Genomic DNA, 12868 nt, shown 5'->3' with positions numbered 1-12868 from the left:
CTCAATCTTCGTAATCAAAAATTAACTAAATAATTATAACCTCGGACTAAAAACAAGTGGTGTAAAAGAAAGATGAGATTTATAAATTGTAACATTTTAAGTCAAAAATGTGTAAATAGCGTTTGCTACAAATAGAATAATGAAAATTTTTCAAAAATATCACTTCCTTTCTTACATCCATTCTTTCCCAATTTTTATACGTAATTTGCATGTTGTTTATTTGGGTAGGCAAATATTGTATTCACTAAATGGTAGTATTAATCACACATTTATTTTACTCCTCAAATTCGAATGGTTTGAGGAATATAATTCATACGCGAAAAAATATAAATTGCGATCAACGTCCAATAAATTGTAAATTCTTTTTAAGGAATTTAGAGACTAGAAGAATATTTATTTCTCATGACTTTCACATAAAAATGTATGGATGTAATAAACAATTTGTGGAAAATTTATACTACCATCAAGAATATTTTTGTGATTAGGGATACGTTCGCGTAACCTAATTATATTTCTAAAAGCAATTCGGATTATGCGTTCGCTTGACTTCGATCGAATATTTAATAAAAGGGATTTCTCGGAGAATATCATTATTAATTTCATAAAAACCCGAGATGTGAGGTTCACTACTTAATTATACCAAAAGGGCGAATGTTTTTTATTTTATTTAAAGAATAATTTTGAAAATGATTATTTTAATAAAAATATTATCTATATTATTGTGTACACGTGCGCGTGACACAACTCCGCATGTTTTAAAAAATATAATTTATAACACGAATATACGTACGCGTGATTCGATTTAAAGAAGGGTCTTTAAATCTAAATAGAAGCGGTAACAATAAAATCATGCAATAAAAATGTATTTAACAAATCAAAATAATCAAGCCGAATATAACAGTTGAGCGACCGTGCTAGAACCACGGAACTCGGCAATGCCTAACACCTTCTCCCGGGTTAACAGAATTCCTTATCCGGATTTCTGGTGCGCAGACTGTTAAATAGACAGAGTCATATTCTCCTCGATTCAGGGATTAAAACCGGTGACTTGGGATGCCTTAAAATTCCCAAGTGGCGACTCTGAAACAAACAAACAAATCCTGTTTCGACTGTCCTTTAATTGGAGAAAACTCCCTGTACCCTCGCGGGCGCGGAAAAAGGAGGTGCGACACATATGTTTGATTATTATGTTACAAATATATTGAGTTCTCTTATAATTATTTTTGTATTAGATGCAGTTAAATTTTCTTTTCTTTTTTAGCTTTAAGATAAAAATTTAATTTTTAATTTTCATTAGTAAAATTACCTATATTAGAAAGTTATTTATATTTTAAAATTTTTATTTTATATTTTTTAAATTTTATTTTAATAATAGAAAAATAATTTCTTAATTGTTTGAACATATTATATATATATGTAGTAATATGTTTATTGTCATTTTATTTCTTTACGTAATATTTTTAAAAATAAAAACTTATGAAAAAAAAATCTCATCTCAAATTCAAATAATTCTTATCATTCTATTTTCTAAATTGGACCGCATTTTAAAAATATTATGCTATATATTCAAACTTAAACTAACTGCACTCAATTCAGATATTAATCATAGAAAAATATTTTCTTTGTTGTTTGAACACATTATATGTTAATGTTGTAGTAATATTTTCATTATCATTTTATTTCTTACGTAAAATTTCTTTCTTTTTTAGATTTAATACAAATTTAATCTTTAAATTTTATTAGTAAAATTACCTACATCAGAAATTTATTTTCTATTTTAATATTTTTTTAATAAATAAGATTTTAATTTCGTGATATTATCCATAGTTTGGACATTCTAATCGTAGTTTTAACAAATTTCTAATTTCAAATTCAAATAGCCTTTCCCTTTCATTTCTATTAGTAATTTTTTTAATAATTTTGCTAATATTCAATCTAATATATAGTCTTAATACGTTTTATGTGGCTTTTCATTAACTTGTAACTTTTTTTAATATCATTATAAACTATTATTCTTTAATATAATATAGATAAATATATAATTTTCTAATCATAAAATAAATATTTATTTTGTTTTAAAAATATTGCTCGAAAATTTTAAATTATTTAAATTTTAATAAGATTTTAAGCATTGTATATTTAATTTATTTTATTTTCTAAACTTATGATTTATAAATATCTCATATTATCTCTAATTTATTTCTATTATTCAATAATTTTAGTTTTTGATTTTATCTATTAGACTTGAGTTACGTGGACTTATCCATATTATAAATTTTCTTATCATAATATAAAAAACTTTCTCATCTCAAATTTAAATAAGTTTTACCTTTCTTCTCTATGATAAAAAATCTGAATTTTTATTTTTTCTCTATTTATTATTTATTTTTGATATTATATTATTCAATACCTAATATTATTACATTGTCATGTGGATTTTTATTATCTTGTTTGAATTAAATATCTATTTCTACCACATTCATTCTAATATAATATAGATAAAAATTTAAAAACTTTATCAAATTCAAATAAGTTTTATTATTCTATTTTCTATATTTGACTATATTTTCAAAAAATTATGTTATACTTTCAAACTTAAACTTACTGCACTCAATTCAAATATTAATAAAAAAAATATTTTCTTAATTGTTTGAACATATTATATCTGAATGTTGTAGTAATATTTACGTATAAAATATTCGTCTGCCCGATTTATCAATATTAATATGACTTTATTATTCTTATTTTTAAAATATTTTTTTTACTAATTATTTAAGTTTTTTCTTACCTTATAAATAATTTATATACTTTATGTAAGATCTTATTTTGCTGCTTGAATTTATTTAATTTTTAAACTCAATATATCTCTAACAACTTAAGTAAATTTTAATTTTATTTTATATTTTAACTTACTCCAATGTATACATAATCATAGGTTATCTCAATTACGTCTTTCTATATTTTTTTATTTTTTTCGATTAGAATTTTTAATTAATTTTTACCTCCATATCTCTAGCTAAATATAGAAAAAAATCTATGGGTGAATCCATATAGATATAAATATACTTATAAATATAAATTTAAATGTAGATATATAGATTAAATTTGTCTAAAATCTATTTAGATTAAGTATAAGATTCATTAAACTACTTCCATTAATTATGTTTCCATTTATAATTCAAATTTTTAATGTTGTCTTAAAATTGCCAAGTGGCTTATTTTTCGTTTGTCACTTGGGTTAACCACATGCTTCGCTACTCTCCTTTTAATATAATATAGATTAGCACTAGTGTGAGTGAATTCCTGCCAAACCGTAAAATTAAACACGTGTCACATTCAGGATGACTACAAAAGAAGTCCCAAGTTCATAATGCAATCTTCGCTAAGCATTTCACTAACACTGAGTTGTGATCGTCCCTTTTTTCTGAAATGACTAAATTAAATCATAATGGTTACAGACATCATTATATCAACTTAGTTGTTTTTCCATTTGCTAATTGGTTCACTATAAAAAGCGTCTAAAAAGAACTCGTATCAACCACAACCAAACTCTATTGTAATATAAAGTAGACGAATTAAAGTTCCTTAGGCAATATCATGGCACTGGAAAATGCAAGAAATGGTGATTACACAGTAAGTATCATAAGAAAATCAGTAGTAAAAGCCATTGGTCCAATTCCAGAGCCTCGTATTCTCACCCTTTCAAACCTTGACCTTCTCAGTGGACGATTTCCAGTGACCTATTTTTACGTCTACCACAAAGCAAAACATAATGACTCATCAGCTTCAATCGTTGATGAATTACAAAATTCCCTTGCTATTTGCCTCTCTCATTTCTACCCATTTGCTGGTCGAATTATTCCAAATCCAGAAACAAATGAGCCTGAAATTCTATGTGATAATACTGGTGCTCTATTTTTGGTAGCACAAGCCAGCATTTCACTAAATCAGCTTGACTTCTATAATCTCAATAAGTGTCTAGAGGGAAAATTAGTTCCAATACATAAAGAGTTTCCAGTACAAGTCCAACTCACAAATTACGAATGTGGAGGCATATTTATAACATTCACATTTGATCATGCTTTAGGTGATGCTAGTTCCTTCACTAAGTTTTTACTAATGTGGTCAGAGATTGCGAGGAAAAAACCTCTCTCTTTCTCGCCTGACCACCGGCGGTACCTTTTTCGTGCTCGTTACCCACCTATATACAACCGTTCCTTTGACGAATCGTTTATTTCGTGCTCTCTTCACGATATACTCCACATATCAACCCCGAATACATTGCTTAAGCGGTTATACTACATTGATGCATCGAATATCGACAGGTTGCAAAAATTGGCTTCACTTGATGGTACCAAAAGGACTAAAATCGAGGCGTTCTCGGCTTACATATGGAAGATTATGGTCAAGGCAATTGATAAAGGACACAGCAAGAAGTGCAAGATGGGATGGTTAGTTGATGGAAGAACAAGGATATGTACTGAGAAAGTACTGGAGAATTATATTGGGAATGCTTTATCTATAGCTGTTGGTGAAGCAAGTGTCGATGAAATTGAGCAAGCATCTATAGCAAATGTCGCGAATAACGTGCACGACGCTATCTCTAAAGTGACAAGTGCAGAACATTTCTTAGATTTAATTGATTGGATTGAATGTAACAAACCGGGATTAATGCTCGCGAAAATTGTCCTCGGCCAAGGTGGTCCAGCGATTGTTGTCTCGTCTGGACGGAGGTTCCCGGTGGCTGAAGTTGATTTTGGCTTCGGTGGTCCAGTTGTAGGAACAGTCTACTCCACCATACAAAAGCTTGGAGTTGGTTACATTAACCAAAGGCCAGGTGCTAAGGGTGATGGATCTTGGACTATCTCAGCTATCTTGTGGCCTGAGATGATTGAGGCATTAGAATCAGATTCAGAGCATGTTTTTCAACCTATGACTTCAAATCATCTTAAACTTCTTTAGCTAGCCTCTGGTATATACAAAGAGGAAATTGTTGGTACAAAGAAATTAGTGTAACTTGGTTTGGCGTCACATTCCTAGTTTAGAATAATGCTGTATTTTGTCCCGGGCCCGGGCCTTAGTGGGCCTAACGGGCCGGGCCTCGCGGTCCCGGGCTTCGTGGGCCTAATGGGTGGAACCGGCCCGTGACGGGCCTAAGCCCACATGGTCCTGTGCTTAACGGGCCGGGCTCGTGGGCTTCGCGGGCCTAGCGGGCTTTTTTTTATTTATTTTTTTTAGACAATTTCTTGTAGTATCATGGCTATATTAAAAATATATATGTAGTATATATGTATATCTAATTATTAAAGTGCTTGATGAAAAAGAAAATAACAAAACAATAGTAAAACACTAAATTGTCATGCATAAATATCACTTCTTGAAGTATATTATATTGTATCTTATGTATATATATTCTCTTATATATTTTCTTTTAGTATATATATTGTATCTTATGTATATATGTTCGCATAATATATTTTCTTGTAGTATATATATTGTATATTATGTATATATTGTAGCATAATATATTTTCTTTTAGTATATTATATTTTATCTTATGTATATATATTCTCTTATATATTTTCTTATAGTATATATATTGTATCTTATGTATATATATTCGCATAATATATTTTCTTGTAGTATATATATTGTATCTTATGTATATATTGTAGCATAATATATTTTCTTGTAGTATATTATATTGTATCTTATGTATATATATTCTCTTATATATTTTCTTGTAGTATATATATTGTATCTTATGTATATATTGTAGCATAATATATTTTCTTGTAGTATATTATATTGTATCTTATGTATATATATTCTCTTATATATTTTCTTGTAGTATATATATTGTATCTTATGTATATATATTCGCATAATATATTTTCTTGTAGTATATATATTGTATCTTATGTATATATTGTAGCATAATATATTTTCTTGTAGTATATTATATTGTATCTTATGTATATATATTCTCTTATATATTTTCTTGTAGTATATATATTGTATATTATGTATATATTGTAGCTTATAAATAATTCTAAGTATAGACAAAGAAATATTGCGAAAAGAAGCTCATGGGTAGAAGCAATAAATTTTATTACCAAAAAATGACATATCTTTCTTAGTCATCCTTCCCCCAATGGAATGAGCACAACAAAGTACTAATACCACCATTAGAAGGAAAAAAAACTAAGGAAGATGTGCCAAAATACAAGTTACATATTATTCTATGTATTATCTCTAACAAATCTCATAAATCCTTCAAGGTTCGGAGGAGGTTGCGTTGGTGGTGGTGGAAAAGAAGCTTGTTCATCACCACTTCCGGGCGAAGCCGAATCCTCCGCAAGTTCCGCTATCATTTCTTCATAAGCTTCATCTATCGCCGGTTGTGTTTCTGCAATTCCAAAGTTTCTTCTTTCCGAGCGGATCCAATCTCTAAACAATACTGATTTTTCCAAGCTATCCCTCATAGACGCTCTATGATCACCTATTTGCAGTCTTGCTTGACTGAAAGCGCTCTCTGATGCAACAGTTGAAGCTTGAATTGATAAAATATCCCGAGCCATCCTTGCAAGAACAGGAAAATGTTTTTCCCTTGCCTTCCACCATTCCAAAAGATCAAAAGAGCCGTCTGGATTCTCCTTTTCAAGTCCCTGAGACAAATAAACTTGAAGCTCATTTAGATGTGAAGTTTCATCATAATTTTCACCTTGAGACCCCCTGAACTCCGTCCAAGATTTAAGAGCTTTTAAGCCCGCAACTCTTTTAGAGGATTGTGAGCTAGACGAAGTAGGGGTTGGAATAGTTGGCCTAGCATGCTCTAAGGCAAGTTGATAAGCATTATAAACTGTTTGAGCGTTAATCTTAATTGAAGCTTTTGCATCTGCAAGTGTCGCAATTTCCTCATTTGAAAGATCTAAAGCCTTATAAATATTTGAATACCAAAAATGAGGACCTTCCAATTTCATTGTAGGATTTAGCATTGCAGCAAGACCATAAATAGGAGGGATAGGAAAAAAATATTTTTTAAACTTTTGTTTCATTTCATTTATAGCAAGTTCATAAATATCCCCACCCTCACTAAATTCAACAAACAAATCAGATAGTGCTGCAATATAAACTAAACAGTTTGAAATAGTAGGATAATATTGCCCAGAAAATGCATTTGTTGCAATTTGAAAATGTTCTAAAAAATCTAAAAGAATTTTAACATTAGTCCAATCTTGAGTGGTAAGCATTTCATCATCATCTTCACCACCTACCCGAGAATTAAACGTTGCATTAATTGGGTTTCTATATTCATATGCTACTACTAAACTTTCGTACATACAATTCCATCTAGTCGGGCAAGGTTTAGGAACCTTTCTTTCTCTAAGGCCATATTCATCACATTTTTTAAAATACTCTCTAAGTCTACTTCTACGGTTTGAATAAAAAAGCCAATTAAGAGCCATTCTAACCTTTTCAATTTCTATGTTTAATATTCGCATACCATCACCGACAATTAAATGATAAATATGACAAATACATCTAACATGGAAAATATTAGTAAATGCAGGATTTAGTGTTGTTGTAAGCATGCCTATAGCACTGGTGTTACTAGAAGCATTATCCATTGAAATTGCCATTATTTTATCGCTAAAGCAAAAATATCTACAAATATCTGCAACAGTGTTAGCTATAAATTTACCTGTGTGACGCGAATTAATTATTCTATATGCAATTATGCGTTTTTGCATTATCCATTCTTCATCTATCCAATGACTTGTAACAGTTAGGTAATCACAATCATTACCACTTCTACCAATATCAGTAGTAATAGAAATCCGATTAGGTATATGAGTAAATAAATAACGCAAATATTGTTCATATTCATGTTTGAATTTATAAATATCACTCTTAACTGTTGCGCGAGGCCAACCTTTATAAGTAGGATTAAACACTCTTCTAATATAATGAACCCAATTAGGATTAGAAGCAAAAGTATAAGGTAAGCACATAACAATAATCATCTTTGCTAATTCTTCACGATCTCTATTTGGATCGTAATATAAAATACCTCCAGTGACAGTGTTAATTCCTGGTTGAACTAGATTTGAACCTGTACTAGGGTTAATCGCAGAATCTACACTTGTCCCCTCTAGATGCGCTTTCATTTGAAAAAATCTAGCCTTATCTCTAGGGTGTGTTTTTATGTGCCTAGTCAAACTACCTGTGCCGCTACGGTCTCCTACATATTTATGCGACATTAATTTCCCACAAGTTTTACACTTAGCCTTATTTTTTTCTCTTACTTGAGTAAAAAAATTCCAAACTAATGATGTTTCTAAGCGTTTAGCAGGTTCTCTATTAAAAGTAGGAGTTTCTACAGGTGGGTCGACCGGTGCATCACTTGGGTTATTAAGAGGACTAGTAGGTGTATCATCTAAATCCGGTGCTTGAGTTTCATCATCATCCTCATTTTCCTCATTATTTTCTAAGATGGTTTCATTAGGATAAAGAGCATTCATAATTTCATCATCTAATCTATCACCTGGTGCAACATTATGATAAAATTCACTATCGGTAAATTGAAAACAAGGGTGATCACTATCAAGAATTACGGAAGGAGGAGGACGTCTAGGTTGGCGACTACTTTCAACTTGCTTATCTTTTCTAGGTCGGGGAGCCGGGGGAAGGGTAGTTGGTTGGCCACTACTTTCACCGGTTTTATCTTTTCCTTTACCAAACATTTTTTTCAAAGTAAATGCCATATTAATTATAATTATGCAAACTAAACCACACAAAAATATATTCTAAAAACGTAAGAGTTGAAACGAGTTTACCGGATTGCCGAACAACTTCTTGAAAATTGAAAATCGTTGAACACTTGAAAACTTCAATTCAACAACTTCACAATTTTTCACGAAATTTCAACAATAAATTAAGTAATTGTAGTAGAGAGATTGAGAGAGATTGAGAGATATTGAGAGATATTGATGAATTGGTGAATAAAAATGAAAGAATGAGGGGGTATTTATAGTTGAGAAATGGGGAAAAGTGTAATTATATAAAGTTTGGGGTTAAAATAAAGTTTGGGGGCCAAATGGCCATTTTTTTAACTTAAAAAACGGTCATATTTTCAGCCCAAACGGCTAGATTTTAAATATGGCCGTTTGATTTTTTTTTTTTTTTTTTTGAAAAATAGCCGTTGGGCCCGCCAGGCCCGCCAGGACCGGCCCAGGCCCGCCTGCCGGTCCCGGGCCAAACGGTCCCGGGCTCGTGGGCTCAACCATGGAGACCAGCCCGTGACGGGCTCAGAGGCCCACCAAGACCGGCCCACCCAGGACCGGCCCACCAGGCCCACCAGGCCCGTTAGGACCGTGGGCCCGGTCCGGTCCGGTTCAGGCCCGGCCCACCGAGCAGCATTAGTTTAGAAGCAGCTTTCCTAATTAAGGATCTCCTATTTTCAAATTTTGTATTTAGACACTATATGTGGCGGATGCAAATTCAAGATTTAAATCCTATGATTCAACCTTTAAGGTTCTTAATATTGAATGTGTTGATGATAAAACAATTACTTACAGTTGAGAAAATAACAAAGAAAAAGAAATATTTTCTTTAGGTTGAAGTGCGAATTTCGTGCACTTTTTAAGGAAATTCAAGCCCAGTGCAACAAAATCTTTACTGATCCAGTATTAATCCTCTTGACTTGTCTCCCCCAAGATATAATAGCCTGATCACATCGGCCGTATGACTCTAAAACAAACTTTGGACAAGTTGTTGAGTTCAAAGCTCCACCATCGGGAACACCTTCCTTTAACAAAGTAAAAATCTCCCTCTTTTTCCATAACTTTAACCTTAGAATTTTTATGCACTTTCACATCCCTTGGGGTACGACTATTTCCCTAATCTTGCGTGAACTCGGTATGCTTTGTGCACCGGGTTATTTATACATATAATATTTTACGGACCATATATTGAAGATAGGCTCCTATAATTCCTTCTTGGATTAAATTGGAAGAAAGTGCGGTAATAAGTTATGAGACTATAACGACCCGGCCGGTCGTTTTATATATTTGAGTCTCATTTTTTCTTTTGAAGCTTTCCGTTTATGTATTTGTGGTTATGTGACCTGCGGGGATGGTTGGTTGGGTTTCAGTGAGTTTTTGGATTTATTTAGAGCACTTGGTTCTTAGTTTGGAAGCTTAGGTTGGAATAGTTGACTAAGTTTGACTTTTATAGAAAACTACCCTGGAACGCTGTTTTGATGGTCCCAATAGATTTGTGTGGTAATTTTGAACTTAGGTATATACCCAAAATTGAATTCAGAGGTTCTTAGGATGAATTGGCTCTTTTTGCTGAAAGTTGGCAATTTAGAAGTACAGAAATTTTTTAAGTTTGACCATGGGAGACTTTATAGTTATCGGGTTTGGATTTTGATTTTGGAATATTAAATAGGTCTGTTTTATCATTTGGAACTTATGTGCAAAGTTGGTGTCATTGTGAGTTGGTTTAGTAGGAATTAGACACTTGTTGTGATTATAAAACTTCTTGAGTTTCATTGTGAATCCGATGCATTTTGGTAATTGATTGGATTTGGATGTTATTTTGATATTTATAGCTTGCGAGCAGGTTCGTATGATATTTAAGACTTGTGTGGATGTTTAGTATGGAGCCTCCGGGGCTCGGGTGAGTTTCAGACATATTTTGGGGTATTTGAGTTGTGTTCAGATATTTTGCTGGTGCTACAGGTCTCGCAAATGCGAGAACCAGTTCGCATTTGCGAGGTTCAAGTCACAATTGCAATTGAGCGGGGGAGGCAGGATTCGTGTCTGTGAAGCCAACCTCACAATTGCGAAGGGATTGGGGCTGAGCTGATTTGTCACGACCCAAAATCCAACTAGTCGTGATGACACCTAACCCAACCCGCTATGTAAGCCAAATAACAGTAACACAACTTAATAATAATGATAAGAGTCAAAAAGTAAAATAACTAAATTTATACAACTCTCTAAGGACTGGTAGTACAAGTCATGAACTACTAAGACTTTAGATTTACAAGACGATATAAAATAATATTTACAACATATATTTGAAATATACATAAAGAGAATCTCAAATCTAGAACAACCAAGAACTAGTAGTACTGAAAACTGGAACGTGGGTACATCTTCAAAGCTAGCTCCTGCCATTCATATCAACATCAGCTCCAAGATCTGCACACAAGGTGCAGAAGTGTAGTATGAGCACAACCGACTCCATGTACTCAATAAGTATCCTAACTAACCGCGGCGAGCTACAAGGAGCAAGAACTATAAATAATACTAACTAACGCCTATACAATTTATAATTTCAACAATATAGAACGGATATATGATCAAATCAGGAAAAATCTCAGGTATAACCGCTTTGATTCTCAAAATCCTTTGTTTTAAAGTGTTCTACACAGTCAACAATCCAGCATATAATAAAGATATGCAAGTAGATCTGGTAAACAATCAGGGAAATTTGCAAGTAAAAATGAAATGTAATAATCAAATATCAGTCTATTGTGGCGCGCAACCCGATCCAATAACAATAAGCCAATAAGGCATGTTGCATCGCACAATCCGATCTAATAATAGTAACCAGCTCTCCCAGAGCTCGCATCAATTAGAAACCCATCGGTTTCTCACAATCCACGTGTACACTATCACGTGCATATAATACATTATTGTATGTATTTTATATGCTGTTTATATTTATTTTATATGTGTGTGTATGTTCAGTAATATATCAGACATATAAATAATATACACCAACATACAAAATACATACATATTTACCCGTAAAATGTTACATTTAAATTTATACGTGGTTTCTAGAAAAATGAATTAATTCGATCCTGAAATAATGAAACAATTAAAGAAATGTGAAATACTTGGCCTTGAAATGAAGATGAAATCACGAAAAAAGGTAATCCTGGGGGTAGAGTTTCCGGGCACAACAGTGATGAAACCAAGGAACAAGAAAGTAAAATTATATAAAGCTCTTAATCGATTACAGCGTAAGTTTGCCAGAAAAGTTTTGTCTTTACAATGATAACAGAGTTCATTACTTATAGCTATATCTAGGAAATAAGGTCCTAGGATTGTGCCCTTCTTTAATGTCAATTATGAGGGTCATTGATAAAGGTATAATGGTGAGCATAAATGGCAAATTCTCTGTAACGAAAAACACACTAAATGCTATGGAATATTCTCCATTAAATGCCATTGGGCTGAGGGTATTTGTAAGCACGTGATTTTTGCCCTATATGAGAATGACTCCCAAAAAATTCAAAATAAAATAATTTTCCTTGGTGTGCAATTTTGAGAATTTTTGTGACATTTTTGGATAATTATTTGTATTTGTCTGTGCATGTTTATTTGTTAAATTAATAAAAAAATACAAAAATATGTCGCATTTTGCATGTAGGATTTAATTCTACAATTGTTAGTAATTGAGTTTGTTTTACAAAAATTAAAAATTACAAAAATAGGCATCTTTTGTATTTTTAGCATTTAATGTCCAAATATATAATTTTATGCTTAATTATTACTTAATTGTGCGTTAATTATTATTGGGAGTTAATTTGCGCTTTTATAACTTAATTTACTTCTATATAATAATTTAAGGATTTTTAGAATTTAGTTTTAGAAAAGAAAAAAAAAGCAAAAATATAAAGAAAATCGGAATTGGGCCTCTTCTTCAATTTCAAACCACAAGCCCAAAAATTGTCCAACCTTCCCCATGACCCGGTCCATTTAAAACCGGGTCGACCCGGTCCATAACCCAAATACCCAACACCCCATATCTTACATTTGACAAAAAAACAAACAAAAAAAAAAAA

At 31.9% G+C, this 12868-nt stretch overlaps 2 protein-coding genes across 2 annotated transcripts; one reads left to right on the top strand and one right to left on the bottom strand.

Moving 5' to 3' along the window:
• Positions 1-3523: 3523 nt before the first annotated feature.
• LOC107830875 (coniferyl alcohol acyltransferase-like) lies at positions 3524-5287 on the top strand. The gene has a single exon (XM_016658546.2). The coding sequence runs from the start codon at positions 3598-3600 to the stop codon at positions 4960-4962; it is 1365 nt and encodes a 454-aa protein (XP_016514032.1). The 5' UTR covers positions 3524-3597; the 3' UTR covers positions 4963-5287.
• Positions 5288-6094: 807 nt separating this feature from the next.
• LOC142166546 (uncharacterized) lies at positions 6095-9351 on the bottom strand. Its single transcript, XM_075225927.1, has 2 exons — positions 7607-9351; positions 6095-6970 (listed from the first exon to the last, which is right to left on the bottom strand). Exons 1-2 carry the CDS (start codon positions 8766-8768, stop codon positions 6243-6245), a joined length of 1890 nt encoding a protein of 629 aa, XP_075082028.1. The 5' UTR covers positions 8769-9351; the 3' UTR covers positions 6095-6242.
• Between the last annotated feature and the right edge of the window lie 3517 nt (positions 9352-12868).

This window comes from Nicotiana tabacum, chromosome 11, assembly GCF_000715075.1.
Source record: "Nicotiana tabacum cultivar K326 chromosome 11, ASM71507v2, whole genome shotgun sequence".
Taxonomy (NCBI): Eukaryota; Viridiplantae; Streptophyta; class Magnoliopsida; order Solanales; family Solanaceae; genus Nicotiana; species Nicotiana tabacum.
This window is presented reverse-complemented; position numbering and strand designations above follow the sequence as displayed.